Source organism: Lytechinus pictus, chromosome 8 (genome assembly GCF_037042905.1).
Source record: "Lytechinus pictus isolate F3 Inbred chromosome 8, Lp3.0, whole genome shotgun sequence".
NCBI lineage: Eukaryota > Metazoa > Echinodermata > Echinoidea > Temnopleuroida > Toxopneustidae > Lytechinus > Lytechinus pictus.
The window spans coordinates 20,369,238-20,387,880 of record NC_087252.1 but is presented as its reverse complement, the minus strand read 5'-3'; the positions used below and the strand labels follow the sequence as shown (position 1 = coordinate 20,387,880).

Genomic DNA, 18,643 nt, shown 5'->3' with positions numbered 1-18,643 from the left:
CTAGCATAATCATGATAATGAAGCATTCTGAGCGGTGTAATCGCGTAATGCAGTATTCACCTAAATGATAACATACCACTCAAAACATTCAAACAACACTAATCGTATGAACAAGTAGCAAAACAATTACTTTCATTTCAAAAACATTATAGTTTCTATAAAATTGTATGCTAACTGATTCTCTGTATTATTTGTTAATCTCAAAATGATTATATATTTCCAAGACTAGTCATGTATAACACATAGTCAATAAGAGACCAAACAAAAAGAGCGTAAGTATACGCACCCCAAAAGTACAAAAATAAGTGTATGTACTTACCACGTTTTGTTTCACTATCACCCTTGCGTTGCTCATTTGTAATTGTCACGGAAGCTTGGAGTGTTGGTGCCATTAATTCGCTCTGTTCTTTGGTTATGAAAATATCTGTGGAAACACGTAAACTTTTTTGTCAAATATTTCATTTATTTCGAGGGAAGCACTACTATTGGCTTTGAAACTTGAAGATCGAATAAATTATTTCAACGTTTCTTATAATGATCATTGATTGTGTGTAGTGGAATGCGTGCACGTGGTTGAGTGAGGTGTGCGCGTATGTGCAGTGATTCTTCTTGGGGAAAAATAACAACTCATTTAACGTCAATCACCCAGGTCATTGTCTTACAATGATAAATAATTTCTTTCACACCGTCAAGGAAAAGATATAATGGAGATTTCAAACATCATAACCCTCTATCAAAAAAAACTGTAGCCTTGCAAGTGGGCGAAGACACTGCTCTGGCTAGTAGGAGATAGGAGGCGTCCTGTATAAAAATAATGTTCAAACTATTACCCTCAATCGTGGTCATGAGACCTTATACATATAAAGTCATAATTCTCAAAGCGGCCTCCCCCAGAGGAGGAATACGCATAAACAAGATAAACAATCAGGGTACTAATGGATAATTCGTTTTTCATTCCCGATTTTCGTAGCGCAAAAACGGAAGTCAACCTCATGGATTGGTCTGTGAAAACACAAAAACGAAATCACAACGAGAAAAACCCCGTTGTGATTTCATTTTTGGAGATCAAAAACAGAAGAATGAAATCAGGAATACTTTTGGTCCTCTCTGATACCTCATTCTATACCTGTGTTTGTTATATATCAAAAACAAAATCAGAACACGCTTTCTACCCCCTGATTCTGTTTGGAAAAACGCAGACAGCGAAAACGAAATCCGGTACCGCTTTCCACTTCCTGCTCTGTGATTTTGTCTTTCGCACAGCCAACAGCCACAACGGCAGGAAGTAGTCTGCTATGCAGACTCTGAACTCGACTCGGGCAATCAGATAAACACGAGCTTGACCCGGCGCATGCACATTTAGGGGGCTCAAATTAACAAAATTAAAGGGAATAAAGGGCTATTTATCGCATTTTTAAAATTAAAATAAAGTAATTTTTCAAGGGGCCCCAGGGATATCCCGACGGCCTATCCGGGGAAACCGCGTATCCAAACTTATGCAACCTGTCTTAGGCAAAAAGATAGCCACTAGCTTGACCCGGTGCATGCACCTTTAGAGGGCTCAAATTAACAAAATTAAATTAATATTGGGCTATTTCAAGCATTTTTCAATTTAAAAAAAAAGTATTTTTAATGGGGCCCCCAGAGATATCCTGACGGCCTAGCCGGGGTAACCACGTATCCTCACTTGTAGTACTCGACTCGGGCAACCAGATACACACTAGCTTGACCCGTTGCATGCAGTGGCGTAACAGGGGTCGGTGGCTGGGGGGGGGGGGGGGGCAAGAACCGAGAATTTCCCGGTCACATCATAAAGCAGGCAATGGAGTCAAAAGGCAAAAATTTTGAGGGGGCGATATTATGGAGTATTGGACAAAAATATATATATGCGAGAGAGCGGAGCGATCGAGCAAAAATTTTTACATTTTAATGGCAAAAATCCAATTTTGTGATAGATTTTGACAAAGTGTTAAAGATAATATAATATATTTTGTACGCCATGGTGAAAAGGATTTTTGTTATGATTGTGCTCATCAGGGCGAAGCCCTAATGCTCGAGAGTGCCCAGTATGGCGCTTATGGCAAGAAGTAGCTTAATATAAGTCCGGAGCGAGCGAAGCGAGCGAGATAGAAAAAATACCTTTTCATGAGAATCTAACATGAAGATAGATTTTGACGTGATATTCAGAAAAATATTAAACACTTTTCCTTTGCTTTTCTTTCTTTCCTCTTTTTTTGTTTGGTTGTAGAACTTCTGGGGGCCATGGTCCAAACTCATACAACAATGCTTTATGAGTGGGGTCCGGGGTGGAGCCCCGGAACCTCTTGATATTAAAGCCATTTTAAACCTTACAGATGGCCACTTGAATTTTAATCAAATTGCGTGTATATTTATACAGCTTTCACACTACACATAAATTCAGTGCTGCAGTTGTGTACCGTAATCATCCAAATATTTTGAGGGGGCCTACCATAGCAAATGTGGGAAATTTTTTAAAAAGTCGCCAGCGAGCGGAACGAGCCAGAAGCCAGAAAAATGGCCTTTTGAAATAAAATTCAATTGTGTGATAGATTTTTACATCATAGCAAATATCATGTCTTATATTTTTTTATTTCATTCATCTCATTTCGCTGCCTCCTTCATATTCTTTTATTTCCCCTTGGCTGTGGAACCAATCCCCGCCCCCGTACGCCAGTGCTTCAACGCAAAGGTTAATGCAGGAAGGGTCCATATAGGGGGCCGTTATAGAGCCCTTTAAAAGTTACAGGTTAAGAGCCTCCACTGCACGGGTCTTGACTCTTGGACAGAGCCCCCGGTAGCTTTGAATATTTAGCAGCTTTATAATAGACTTTCATACGAAATTATGCTATATACCATCCATCTTTTTCCCGCTCGTTATCTTCAATCCTCAGCAGCCCGGTAGTAATATATTGTCTCTTTTTTTTTCAAATTTAGATTTTGCCTCATTCCATTCTACCTTCACTCGCTTTTGTTTGCCTTTTTTAATCTTTAATTTATTTCCCTGTCTTTTAAAATGATTTTGAAATTAAATTATAATTATGTGATAGTCGTTTTGGAAATTTAGTCGATCAATCAATCAATCAATCAATCAATCAATGCAGTTGAGTACCGTAATCATCTAACTATTTTGAGGGGGCACACCATAGCATATGTGGGAAAATTTGTATTAAAAAAAGTCGCCAGCAAGCGAAGCGAGCCAGAAGAAAAATGGCATTTTGAAATAAAATTATAATTATGTGATAGATTTTTACATCATAGCAAATATCATGTCTTTTTTCATGTATCCATGTATTTTAAAAAATATTTTATTCATCTCATTTCGCTGCCTCCTTCATTTTCTTTTATTTCCCCTTGCCCCCCCCCCCCCCGGGAAAAAATCCTAGCTACGCCAATGTCTGTGAAGGTCCGAAAACGCTGGAAAAAGCCATGTTAACGTAAATTTTTGTTGCATCATGCATGCACCATGAAGCTTCATGCATGCAATGTAATGCGTGCACGTGTGTATAACGTATTTCGATATACTTTATTTTAATTTTAAAAATGCGATAAATATCCCTTTATTCCCTTTAATTTTGTTAATTTGAGCCCCCTAAATGTGCATGCACCGGGTCAAGCTAGTGTCTATCTTGTTGCCTAAGACAGGTTCCATAAGTTTGGATACGCGGTTTCCCCGGCGAGGCCGTCGGGATATCCCTGGGGCCCCTTGAAAAATACTTTATTTTACAAATAATTTTAAAAATGCGATAAATAGCCCTTTATTCCCTTTCATTTTGTTAATTTGAGCCCCCCAAATGTGCATGCGCCGGGTCAAGCTAGTGTTTATCTGATTGCCCGAGTCGTATTCTCTACAAGTTAGGATACGCGTGGTTACCCTGGCTAGGCCGTCGGGATATCCCTGGGGCCCCTTGAAAAATTACTTCATTTTAATTTTAAAAATGCGATAAATAGCCCTTTATTCCCTTTAATTTTGTTAATTTGAGCCCCCTAAATGTGCATGCGCCGGGTCAAGCTAGTGTTTATCTGATTGCCCGAGTCGAGTTCAGAGTCTGCATAGCAGACTACTTCCTGCCGTTGTGGCTGTTGGCTGTGCGAAAGACAAAATCACAGAGCAGGAAGTGGAAAGCGGTACCGGATTTCGTTTTCGCTGTCTGCGTTTTTCCAAACAGAATCAGGAGGTAGAAAGCGTGTTCTGATTTTGTTTTTGATATATAACAAACACAGGTATAGAATGAGGTATCAGAGAGGACCAAAAGTATTCCTGATTTCATTCTACTGTTTTTGATCTCCAAAAATGAAATCACAATGGGGTTTTTCTCGTTGTGATTTCGTTTTTGTGTTTTCACAGACCAATCCATGAGGTTGACTTCCGTTTTTGCTCTACGAAAATCGGGAATGAAAAACGAATTATCCATTAGTACCCTGATTATAAACAGAGTTGTCAGAGATCATAGCGGCAGATGACCAACGCATATGCAAGACAATGGCTTCAAAATAGCTCAGATGGCGACGAGTTGACGTCAATGCATAAGCTCTATTTACACCTTCAACACGTGATACCGCAAAAGGAGGGACGGTGTAGAATATCAATCCAGAGTGAAAAAGGCAAGCCGCCCTAAGGTGAAGTCATTTTCTTACTTGAAGAAAAGGCCAAAGGGGAGTACATTGTTACACAAGAATGTCTGAATTTCTGTTTTATCATTTCTTCCATTTGTTTTGCTTCTTTATTTCTTTAACTATTTGAGAATCACACGGGTAGTAGGTAGCCCTGACATAGCGCTCCCCTTGAGAGCAATGAAAGTGAGGCTATACACGATCCGAGCTTGGAAAAAATACATCCTAAGCTTTAAAATGATACAGCAGTTGTCATTTTATCAAATGATATATAAAACCAAACAATATTTTATTGAATGTCGACGAATGCACTGAGAGCTCCTAGGAATAAAGAGAAAACAAGGTTCGTGGTTCGCGGGTTCATTCATGCGTGAGATGAGCACACTGTACAATCTTAACAATCTCAGCGAAACGTCCAAACAGTCAGGGGAAAATGGTGTCTTGGGAAACCCTTCCATCTCAACTTTATTGATCTTATCAACTTCCTTTTTTACCGAATGAAGAACAAACTCTTTCAGATTATCTAATCTTTTCGGGTTTTTTTCTTTTCAAGGCCGAATTGCTTCTTGGGTTATTTAAAAAGAACCTTTCCCTGGCAACTTATGATTGGTTTGGGGATGGCGGGTCAACTGTACCTGCAATGTCTTGACGACTGCATTGTTCTGCTGCTTGCCTCAGTCTACACCTGACTTCGAAATTACTGCATTTTTGCTCCTGTACCCATCCTTCAAGCATAGTGCCTGTTTCGAACACCGCTTTGAGGTCTTCAACATTTCTTTTGGCAATGGAGTCCGCTGCTTTTGCAAGATTCTTGTAGTGTTGTAGGGTGATACTCAGAGCAAACTCCGTGATGACCTCATTGTCCAATTCCCTCTTGTACTCATCTTTAACTGTGCATTTGAATAGAAAAACGCACATGAATCTGTTATACTTCAATATTATAAGAACTGGACATTATATAAAAGTACATAATAATTAAGTTGATCATTTGCCCCGATACATTTCTATCTTTTCACTTCGGTGATAAAGACAGATTTAAATACTACCCTTCAAGGGATTTCTAAATGGTTAAATGTTTGAAAACTATAGTTACCAAGTAATTCAAATGCATCCAAAATCACTGCAATGTAATTTTGGTTTTGCTATTCTTTTAAGATTCCAACAATAAATCCATTTTATAACGCCAATGCCGATACCCATTTAACAACAACCCCACCCCCCCTCCCTTACGACAATGGCTGGTGTACAATTAAACATACTTAGGAAGAAAGTTTTGGCCAGTTGAATATAGACTTCCTTATCAGGTCCATGTACGTCCTTTCCTGCTCTTTCTAACGCTAGGCAAAGTTGAATCATTTGGTTTGGTGACGATCTTTCTACTCCCAGTTCTACCTCTTCGGACTGTGCAGAAAACATCGGATGTTGCTCATTCTTGTCATCACCATGCCGATATTTAGGTTGTTTATGGCAGCAGCAAATCCCTCTGGAAGTTGGTTGTCTGGTAAGAATAATTGTTATAAGTAAATGAATAGTAAAGACACCTCCAATCAAAAGTCATAATGGCTGCAAGGTTTCTCAATTTATATGTATACAAGTGTATATTTTGTTGGAAATTTTGCTTCGAACACTATCGTGGGAGAGATAATATATGGCACACGTAAAAACTTTAACCATGCAATTACAGTTCTTACCTCATATGTACCATTTCCCCTTCTTTGTGATCCTCCATAGGTTCCTGGTATCCAGGTTTCGTTGTCATTGAATGTTCCTTCCATGTCTTCATTAACTGCAGGTCATCGTTGATTTCGGCGTTTCTTGGTTTACCATGATCGCAGGATTCATCTTTGCAGTTTGGGATTCCTTCATGGCGAGGGTATAATGCTCGCAGTATGGGCCTTACTGTCTTCCTGCAGCCGCGGACGTGCCAGCAAATGTGTTCCAGATCTTCAAGAGAGATTTCCTTTGACGTACGATCACGGACATCTGAAAAAGAAAGCGCAACACTCGGGGACGTTTGCTGCACCAGAACATTCTGAACAGGAGTTTGAGGTGGCCGGACCATCGTTTAAGTTACGATAGTTCGGCCCATAAGCTTTGCAAAGGTCCATTAAGATTATCAAATTACTGACGTCAAACAGCACAATCACAAAATGAGTACGTATCTTCGACTTTTTAAATAAGTTATCCTTTTGTTTGCTGACTTTCACACTTGCGTATTTTTACAACACTACGCAGAAGCTTTTTAAAACGCACTAGTGGCTTTGAAAATACCCGTCAAATCACGATGAACAGATCAGATGCCATTGTCGAAAGTTGGTTGACCGGGAGAGCACATCGTCGTATTATTCGAACCGAACGTTATATTGCAAATATGTCATTTGTCTAGAGTCCACGACGGCACTGCTGTTTTGATTCAATGATTAATAAAGGGGTTTTTGGCCAAAGACTCTCTTCGTTATTTAATTTGATTACGAAAATTCCGTCTTACATAAAAGTTGACACGAATCAACCAATTTTAAACGTTGAACAAGTGAAAATTAGTTTTGCGGCCGCTAAACACAGTCCGATGCAGATGTTAATATGCTTTAGGACCTTTTCATCATTGTATTGATGATTGCAATTTGTCCGATCATCGGACCTTTCATACGCTCACTCGAAAACTGTGATTTGAATTCGAATTCCCGAACGAAGGCGGTATGTGTCCTCAGGGCCGTAGCTAGAGGGGGGGTATGGGGGGGTGTGACACCCCCCCAACATTCATGGCAGTCGGCAAAATCATGTACCAGTTGGCAAAATGGAGGATAGGGGAGAAAAAGAAAGGAAGAGAAAAAAGAAAGGAGAGAGGGGGAGAGAAAGAAAGAGAGAGGGGGGGAGAAAGAAAGAAAAAAAAAGGAAAGAAAAATAGGGGTACTAACTTCGAAGAAGGTTACGACTTTTAGAGTAAAGACAACCAGTTGGCAAATCCAAGTCCATGTAGCCAGGCTTAGAACCCCTACTAGTCAGCAAAATACAAAGCCAAAGGACAAAATAGATGGAGCTATAATAACACACAAAGAAAGCCCCCGGTCCTCCCCCAATATAAACAAGCTTGTGAGTTATCAAATATTATTATACCACAATTATTGACGATTTAACAAACACATTAGTTTTGTAAAATTAGAGGCAAGACTAGGTAAATAAATATGGGGCGGGATGAATTTCCAAGGTTTAAGTTGAATAATCAAAGCCAAAGTATAGTTGGCAAATTATAAAGTGGGCCTATTAAAGTGGCAGAACACTATACGCTCTACCAGTCAGCAAAGTGATGTACAAGTACTGCCCCGTTTCAGATCTGAAAAGAACAGAACACAAGACTTAAAAAACTGGTAACTCTGCAGTTGGCAAATTCATGAAGACAAGTCTACAACTTGTAGACTTGTCTACAAGTTTGCAGTTAGCAAAAAACACTAAAATGTTCTAAGTTATTTTTACTAAATTCTGTCGCCGAAGATTTTTTTTAATTTATGGTGTCAGAATATGCTTGGGGTGGGGATGGGTGGGAGTGGGGGCAGGTTGGGGTTGCATCATTCCTGGTGCTCGCATTGTCTGACTAATGAGATATATAGTCCTGTTGTATTTTAAGTCCATAAAGATTATGCACCAAATTATCTCCTCGCACTTCAAGTTATTATTGTTTTATGTAGTGACATATGTTTTTTTCATGACTATATATTTAAAGTGATTGCCCCCTTTTAAGTCCTTAATATAAAACATTTCCAGTCTGTGCTAACGTTCGCATTGGTGTGGACCGATATAGATACCGGGCTGGTGTTAAATCGACACCGGCGTTTTTGCAGTGCACGAATTCCTAAAGACAGTCCTTAAAATGTCCCTTTTCTGATCTAATTATAACAAATTTTCAGCTCGTGCTTCGCGCTCGCATCACTTAATTAGTGAAATAGTAAATTCCTACAAACAAGCCATAGAATGCCCCTCTTCAGGTCCGAATTTCAAAAATTGTCAGCTCGCACTTCTCGCCCGCAATATTTCATTAGTGAAATACGTATCATGTTCATGATACAATGACCACAAAAAGTGCTTCATGTACCAGTGTAATTCTAACAAAATCAGCAAGCGCTTGGCGCTCGCATTAGATGACTATGATGAGATACGTAGGCACTTCATAAATTCCAAAAGATAGTCCTTAAAATGTCCCTTTTTATGGTTAAGTTATACAAAAAATTTCAGCTCGCGCTTTGCGCTCGCATTGTTTGTTTTGTGAGACAGGTACGTATAGTGTATCATGATTACAAAACTTTGCTTATAATGTCCCTTTTTAGGACTGAATATCAAACATTTTCAGCTCGCGCTTCGCGCTCGCATTATTTGATCACTAAGATACATATCCGTTTAATGGCACAGTCCTTAAAATGTCTCTATTAGGTCAGTATACCTGGCAATTGAGCGCGCTTCGCGCGCCCACTTAGTGACTCAAAATTTTTGCTGGTGCCCCCCCCTCCAATGCCGTGACCCACGATACGCCACTGTTAGCAGTAGCACTCTTGAAATTTTAGTTGAGACATCTTGCACAGAAGGTCAATTAAAAATTAACAAATCTTCGATTTTGATATTATTAATGCATATAGGGCATTATACTGCAAGTTAGCAACTATGACACAGTAGCCTTTCTATTTTGATCAAAAATATTTATTTTTACAGTGCAACAAATATCTTTGTATATCTTTGTATAATTTACCTTAAAGTATTCACCAAATGCCACTAATTCAATTCTAAAAATTCAAAATCTTTTAGCATGTGATTATTGTAGGGGGGGGGCACATCCCCCAACAGACTCCCCCTGTGCTCACGTTGGCGCTGTCACGCCAAATTTAGTTGGCAAATTTAGCTGGTACACCCCCCCAACAAAATGCTTCTGGCTACGGCCCTGTGTGTCCTTGACTTGTCAATCAAAGCACTGCGTCGATACGGTGAGTGCATGGCGATTGTTTTATCTACGGAAGTGCTTGAAAGGACACGTAAGCTCCGCCCCCAATTTTTTTTTTCTTTCATAGAAAGATTTATTCAAAATCAAACTGGAAAGCAATTCAACTAACAGAAAAATCATGAAGCGAACGTGTTTACAACTGTACATGCGTACTATTATCTAATGATAAAACAAAATTATGTTTTTGACTGAGAACCCTTTCAATTTCACAATAGCATTTCAATACGCTCTTAAAAGAGCTTAAACATAACCAATCACCCTTACAACGTGTCGAAAAAATAAAATATTTCGCGTAAAGAATATAACGGTTTACAGTAGAGTACTGAGCGTCAGGGCAACCAAACAAACGTATATTTTTATTCAATACACGTCATTGTTCAAATAAGAGGTTTGGAAGTTTTGAATTAATTGTTGAGTTACACGGTAGTCCCAAAACAGATGTGAAATACTTTCAACACAGGAAGTACAAAGTGAACATAAATTAGATTCAGACAAGCCAATATCATAGAGATGTTGTTCATCCCCATTATCCGATTGAAAAGTTTATATTGAAAGTAGCGGAGTTTTGTTGAAAGACAGCATTTAAAGGGAATCATATACAATCTATTTCAATCATTAACCGGATCATTTAAAATGGATGCCCATTTTGTTTGCAAACTCGGGGACTTTAAGACTTTATCAACATAAATTATATAGATAAACTTGTATACCTTAAAAACATTATTTAAAATACACAACAAATCTTCTCGAGTTGTTCTACTCTCAACAAGATGTTGAAGAAAATGTTTCCATTCATTGGGTACGCATACATTCGTAATTCCGAAGCTTCGTTATTCCGAAGGTTCGGATATTCCGAAGGTTCGTTATTCCGAAGGTTCATATTTCCGAAGGTTCGTAATTCCGAAGGTTCGTTAGTCCGAAAACGAAGTGAGGTTCGTAATTCCGAAGGTTCGTTAATCCGAAAACAAAATGAGGTTCGAAATTCCGAAGGTTCGTTAGTCCGATAACGAAATGATTAACAAACCTTATTTCGTTTTCGGACTAACGAACCTTTGGAACAACGAACCTTATTTTGTTTTCGGATTAACAAACCTTCTGAACAACGAACCTTATTTCGTTTTTGGATTATCGAACCTTCGGAATAACGAACCTTCGGAAGAACGCCACAAATGTTCGGATTAACGAGCCCTTTTACGTTTTCGGATTAACGAACATCGAGGTATAGGCAATTTACGTGTTTCGGAATTATGAACCTTCGGAATAAAGAACCTTCGGAATTACGAAGTGTAACCCATTTATATTGCAGTAATCAATGAGTAATAGTCAAGAAAATTACAATTAAGTTGAAAGACAGCATTTAAAGGGAATCATATACAATCTATTTCAATCATTAACCGGATCATTTAAAATGGATGCCCATTTTGTTTGCAAACTCGGGGACTTTAAGACTTTATCAACATAAATTATATAGATAAACTTGTATACCTTAAAAACATTATTTAAAATACACAACAAATCTTCTCGAGTTGTTCTACTCTCAACAAGATGTTGAAGAAAATGTTTCCATTCATTGGGTACGCATACATTCGTAATTCCGAAGCTTCGTTATTCCGAAGGTTCGGATATTCCGAAGGTTCGTTATTCCGAAGGTTCATATTTCCGAAGGTTCGTAATTCCGAAGGTTCGTTAGTCCGAAAACGAAGTGTGGTTCGTAATTCCGAAGGTTCGTTAATCCGAAAACAAAATGAGGTTCGAAATTCCGAAGGTTCGTTAGTCCGATAACGAAATGATTAACAAACCTTATTTCGTTTTCGGACTAACGAACCTTTGGAACAACGAACCTTATTTTGTTTTCGGATTAACAAACCTTCTGAACAACGAACCTTATTTCGTTTTTGGATTATCGAACCTTCGGAATGACGAACCTTCGGAAGAACGCCACAAATGTTCGGATTAACGAGCCCTTTTACGTTTTCTGATTAACGAACATTGAGGTATAGGCAATTTACGTGTTTCGGAATTATGAACCTTCGGAATAAAGAACCTTCGGAATTACGAAGTGTAACCCATTTATATTGCAGTAATCAATGAGTAATAGTCAAGAAAATTACAATTAAGTTGAAAGACAGCATTTAAGGGGAATCATATACAATCTATTTCAATCATTAACCGGATCATTTAAAATGGATGCCCATTTTGTTTGCAAAGTCGGGGACTTTAAGACTTTATCAACATAAATTATATAGATAAACTTGTATACCTTAAAAACATTATTTAAAATACACAACAAATCTTCTCGAGTTGTTCTACTCTCAACAAGATGTTGAAGAAAATGTTTCCATTCATTGGGTACGCATACATTCGTAATTCCGAAGCTTCGTTATTCCGAAGGTTCGGATATTCCGAAGGTTCATATTTCCGAAGGTTCGTAATTCCGAAGGTTCGTTAGTCCGAAAACGAAGTGAGGTTCGTAATTCCGAAGGTTCGTTAATCCGAAAACAAAATGAGGTTCGAAATTCCGAAGGTTCGTTAGTCCGATAACGAAATGATTAACAAACCTTATTTCGTTTTCGGACTAACGAACCTTTGGAACAACGAACCTTATTTTGTTTTCGGATTAACAAACCTTCTGAACAACGAACCTTATTTCGTTTTTGGATTATCGAACCTTCGGAATAACGAACCTTCGGAAGAACGCCACAAATGTTCGGATTAACGAGCCCTTTTACGTTTTCGGATTAACGAACATCGAGGTATAGGCAATTTACGTGTTTCGGAATTATGAACCTTCGGAATAAAGAACCTTCGGAATTACGAAGTGTAACCCATTTATATTGCAGTAATCAATGAGTAATAGTCAAGAAAATTACAATTAAGTTGAAAGACAGCATTTAAAGGGAATCATATACAATCTATTTCAATCATTAACCGGATCATTTAAAATGGATGCCCATTTTGTTTGCAAACTCGGGGACTTTAAGACTTTATCAACATAAATTATATAGATAAACTTGTATACCTTAAAAACATTATTTAAAATACACAACAAATCTTCTCGAGTTGTTCTACTCTCAACAAGATGTTGAAGAAAATGTTTCCATTCATTGGGTACGCATACATTCGTAATTCCGAAGCTTCGTTATTCCGAAGGTTCGGATATTCCGAAGGTTCGTTATTCCGAAGGTTCATATTTCCGAAGGTTCGTAATTCCGAAGGTTCGTTAGTCCGAAAACGAAGTGAGGTTCGTAATTCCGAAGGTTCGTTAATCCGAAAACAAAATGAGGTTCGAAATTCCGAAGGTTCGTTAGTCCGATAACGAAATGATTAACAAACCTTATTTCGTTTTCGGACTAACGAACCTTTGGAACAACGAACCTTATTTTGTTTTCGGATTAACAAACCTTCTGAACAACGAACCTTATTTCGTTTTTGGATTATCGAACCTTCGGAATGACGAACCTTCGGAAGAACGCCACAAATGTTCGGATTAACGAGCCCTTTTACGTTTTCTGATTAACGAACATTGAGGTATAGGCAATTTACGTGTTTCGGAATTATGAACCTTCGGAATAAAGAACCTTCGGAATTACGAAGTGTAACCCATTTATATTGCAGTAATCAATGAGTAATAGTCAAGAAAATTACAATTAAGTTGAAAGACAGCATTTAAGGGGAATCATATACAATCTATTTCAATCATTAACCGGATCATTTAAAATGGATGCCCATTTTGTTTGCAAAGTCGGGGACTTTAAGACTTTATCAACATAAATTATATAGATAAACTTGTATACCTTAAAAACATTATTTAAAATACACAACAAATCTTCTCGAGTTGTTCTACTCTCAACAAGATGTTGAAGAAAATGTTTCCATTCATTGGGTACGCATACATTCGTAATTCCGAAGCTTCGTTATTCCGAAGGTTCGGATATTCCGAAGGTTCATATTTCCGAAGGTTCGTAATTCCGAAGGTTCGTTAGTCCGAAAACGAAGTGAGGTTCGTAATTCCGAAGGTTCGTTAATCCGAAAACAAAATGAGGTTCGAAATTCCGAAGGTTCGTTAGTCCGATAACGAAATGATTAACAAACCTTATTTCGTTTTCGGACTAACGAACCTTTGGAACAACGAACCTTATTTTGTTTTCGGATTAACAAACCTTCTGAACAACGAACCTTATTTCGTTTTTGGATTATCGAACCTTCGGAATAACGAACCTTCGGAAGAACGCCACAAATGTTCGGATTAACGAGCCCTTTTACGTTTTCGGATTAACGAACATCGAGGTATAGGCAATTTACGTGTTTCGGAATTATGAACCTTCGGAATAAAGAACCTTCGGAATTACGAAGTGTAACCCATTTATATTGCAGTAATCAATGAGTAATAGTCAAGAAAATTACAATTAAGTTGAAAGACAGCATTTAAAGGGAATCATATACAATCTATTTCAATCATTAACCGGATCATTTAAAATGGATGCCCATTTTGTTTGCAAACTCGGGGACTTTAAGACTTTATCAACATAAATTATATAGATAAACTTGTATACCTTAAAAACATTATTTAAAATACACAACAAATCTTCTCGAGTTGTTCTACTCTCAACAAGATGTTGAAGAAAATGTTTCCATTCATTGGGTACGCATACATTCGTAATTCCGAAGCTTCGTTATTCCGAAGGTTCGGATATTCCGAAGGTTCGTTATTCCGAAGGTTCATATTTCCGAAGGTTCGTAATTCCGAAGGTTCGTTAGTCCGAAAACGAAGTGAGGTTCGTAATTCCGAAGGTTCGTTAATCCGAAAACAAAATGAGGTTCGAAATTCCGAAGGTTCGTTAGTCCGATAACGAAATGATTAACAAACCTTATTTCGTTTTCGGACTAACGAACCTTTGGAACAACGAACCTTATTTTGTTTTCGGATTAACAAACCTTCTGAACAACGAACCTTATTTCGTTTTTGGATTATCGAACCTTCGGAATGACGAACCTTCGGAAGAACGCCACAAATGTTCGGATTAACGAGCCCTTTTACGTTTTCTGATTAACGAACATTGAGGTATAGGCAATTTACGTGTTTCGGAATTATGAACCTTCGGAATAAAGAACCTTCGGAATTACGAAGTGTAACCCATTTATATTGCAGTAATCAATGAGTAATAGTCAAGAAAATTACAATTAAGTTGAAAGACAGCATTTAAGGGGAATCATATACAATCTATTTCAATCATTAACCGGATCATTTAAAATGGATGCCCATTTTGTTTGCAAAGTCGGGGACTTTAAGACTTTATCAACATAAATTATATAGATAAACTTGTATACCTTAAAAACATTATTTAAAATACACAACAAATCTTCTCGAGTTGTTCTACTCTCAACAAGATGTTGAAGAAAATGTTTCCATTCATTGGGTACGCATACATTCGTAATTCCGAAGCTTCGTTATTCCGAAGGTTCGGATATTCCGAAGGTTCATATTTCCGAAGGTTCGTAATTCCGAAGGTTCGTTAGTCCGAAAACGAAGTGAGGTTCGTAATTCCGAAGGTTCGTTAATCCGAAAACAAAATGAGGTTCGAAATTCCGAAGGTTCGTTAGTCCGATAACGAAATGATTAACAAACCTTATTTCGTTTTCGGACTAACGAACCTTTGGAACAACGAACCTTATTTTGTTTTCGGATTAACAAACCTTCTGAACAACGAACCTTATTTCGTTTTTGGATTATCGAACCTTCGGAATAACGAACCTTCGGAAGAACGCCACAAATGTTCGGATTAACGAGCCCTTTTACGTTTTCGGATTAACGAACATCGAGGTATAGGCAATTTACGTGTTTCGGAATTATGAACCTTCGGAATAAAGAACCTTCGGAATTACGAAGTGTAACCCATTTATATTGCAGTAATCAATGAGTAAAAGTCAAGAAAATTACAATTAAGTTTGTTTTTTGTAAAAAAAAGTTGTATGTGAGAGAAAATTGTTTTGTTTGTCCATTAAATGTTTAATAATGATGATCCCATTTGAAGCCAAAGTTGTTTATGTATAACTTTCCCATCTACTTTGATCAATGAATTATTCCATAACACTTGATTCTTTATATTCAAATCAGATAAATTAGGAGTGAATGTTAAACGACTCCAATCAATTAAAATTTATCGAATGAATGGATTTTTGGAGGTCAAGCCTTTCACACGTAAATTCGTACCGTAATTCGAGTTAAACTTTACTGGAATTCACCTCCGGAGTAGAATTTGAATTCGTCATTGTGTTTAGCGTTCGTGATTCTAGTTTGGTTTCACACGTACATAAAAAAAAAATCGTCATTAGCCTTATTTTTTTATCATTCAATTACGATTTGTTTTAACCGAGTGAAAGGGCGGTTAGATTGTTCCTTTAACGGTAGTGTGTGGTAGATTGTCCATCACGGATCGCCATTCTGCGAAGCTAACATGAAGTTTAATTGTTTATTCATCCACTTATTTTCTTATTCGATTGAACAGAGACGTTCATCAATTCAGATTTTCATTACCAAAAATGTTGAAAGTTGAATTAAACACAATTTTTGACCATTTATCTTTGCGCATACACAGTTCCCTCAACAACCCCATTGGTCGTGTTTAAAATCAATTGAGTAGTTGACATCGACGCTTTGAAAAAAGCAAGGCTATAGATTATGAAATAACATTTGACACATTTTCAACAAATTCAAGTCCACAGAGCTTATTCATACATATCAAATTGGTTACAACAATATCATGAATATATTTACCCTGCATAATTATTTCGGCGTTCGGCCCAACTTCTTCTATGGCTCTGGAGAGAATACTGTAATCTCCTGTTGTTGTCTCCTTCCATTTACAGAGTTCATAGTAGAACTCAGCCTTAGGGGGCACGACGTCGAATCCTGAGTCTGTCTGAAGATTTTCCACCATCCTTTCTACAATCTTCTTCGTGACCAGAGGGTCACACATTCCGACAAACTCCCAAAGCTCCAAATACGAAACAGGGCCTGAAATGAAAATGCAAGTCCCGTTGCAAGTTCCTTTATCGTGGTCCCCTATATAGTAAAACCGTTTTATTTTAATTCTAGACAAAAAACCCAGAATAACCTCGCCTACAAAAATTAATGCTACCACTAATGGTACCATATGAATTCGTGGTATTTGTATGGGAATTCTAAATGCAACAGCATGCTCAATCAAAATCATGAAATAATTTTTTCACCGAAATGGTTGTCAGCTAAAACATGAGCAAGATTCATTCACTTTAGAAGGTCACAAATCAGAAATATGATGGGTACTGGGTCGTAAAATACCCGGGCAAAATATATAATTCAATAATTCCATTCCGTATATATCAAGAGTTTATCCATGGCGGTAAACTGGACGTCCATGATTGATTATCAATCACATACATCATGAGAAAAACTAGAAAGTATAACGGATATATTACCTTTAATGAATTTCTTATCTCCATTTAACGGTTCATAACTCTTCTTTATTCTCCTCCAAATGAAGACGACGATTACTTTGAGATTAAAAGAACACAAATGTGAGTACTTGTGTTATTATTTCGTATGACATGGACACAAGATTGAAAAAGGATACATGTATATTTCTAAAGTTTTAAACATATTAGTTTTACATAGAGTGATAACAAAGCAAATCCGAAAGTTAATGCTTTTAAAGTTTTCATTTATCATATTAAGCTTTGACTTTATCGTGTGCTTGATGATATAACACAAGTTGATGTGTTTTAAACAAACAACTTTCCTTTTTTCTCCCATGAAAGTGACGACATCACAGATCGCCATCAAAGGTTAAAGTGCGCGCGATGGCGTACATCATGTTTTCATTTACTTATTTAGAAAATGGAATCTCCATGAATTACTATGACGTTCGTTGTGACACTATTCTTAAAAACTTTTGGATCTGGAAAGCGTATTAGGCAAGTTATTTCAACTTACTGGAGGCGATGAGTAAGGTGATGACGATAATGGCGATGGCAACTGCAATTAACAAAAATAATTTTAATGATTACTTCGCATGTTAGAAACTGAGGGAAATAAACTGAAACAAATAAAATGGTATGATCATTAGATATCATGACCGTGTTCCAAATATCCCCTACGCTTTTAAGTCAAGGGATTCGTCCAGGCATTTTTTATTTACGTCAGAAACATAATCATAACGGAATAAGAAAGACCGGTGCTACGGAACCGTATATGGTGATTGTGCTCTCTTGTCATTTTAATTTCTTCTATCTTTATAAGAATGACATTTGGTTTGCAAAATTCGTTTACCAAGTGACAAAATATCTTCGTTTGTTAATCATTTTGCCGATAGAAGTCAATATCACGAAGAACATAACACCATCGTGTCACTTGATCAAAAATAATGCTGGATATTCAGTTTCCAAATACTGACGTACAACAAAATTAATATTGATATTAATATATACAAATTTTTAACATTCAGAGAAACGAGGTTTCCTTCTAATAGAAATATAATTGACAGGTACCCAAATCTTAAACTGCAATTTATTTAACGGTGGTCTGAATACTTTGTTGAACTATGGAGTGCCATTTGTAAGTACTTGCCTACAAATCTTTTACAGTGGATGATCAATTCCCCAGCAGCGTGTGCAACATTATCACATAGAGGTTACATCTGTTGGTTTGGTTTTATTCACGATTAAAAATGCACAAAATATAAACAAGATATGCTTTACATGATCAAGTCATTTTATGTAACAAATAGCTATAAGCCTTCATAACAATCAAAGTGATACAATATATTTTAGAACTCGTATTGTAGGGATAACCCGTTTCAGATTGGCTATGAATACCCAATCTGCAATACCCAGGGGACGTTTCATAAAGCTGTTCTTAAGTTAAGAGCGACTTTAAGAACGACTGGTGAACCCTTCTTAAGCGCTAAACCATCGCCAATTCAATACCATGTACCACAAGAAAGGATCACCAGTCGTTCTTAAAGTCGCTCTTAACTTACGCACATCTTT

The 18,643-nt window shown here is 37.4% G+C and overlaps 1 protein-coding gene across 1 annotated transcript in view; it reads right to left on the bottom strand.

The window, feature by feature from the left end:
- LOC129267046 (uncharacterized) overlaps positions 1-18,643 on the bottom strand; it is a 42,886-nt gene that overhangs the window by 22,263 nt on the left and 1,980 nt on the right. Inside the window, exons 3-9 of the mRNA XM_064103752.1 lie at positions 17,589-17,630; positions 17,075-17,149; positions 16,392-16,631; positions 6,324-6,615; positions 5,892-6,130; positions 5,268-5,522; positions 320-424 (exon numbers count right to left, since the gene is read on the bottom strand). Coding sequence (XP_063959822.1) covers positions 320-424; positions 5,268-5,522; positions 5,892-6,130; positions 6,324-6,615; positions 16,392-16,593 — 1,093 coding nt within the window. The 5' untranslated portion in view covers positions 16,594-16,631; positions 17,075-17,149; positions 17,589-17,630. The remainder of the gene's footprint in view (positions 1-319; positions 425-5,267; positions 5,523-5,891; positions 6,131-6,323; positions 6,616-16,391; positions 16,632-17,074; positions 17,150-17,588; positions 17,631-18,643) is intronic.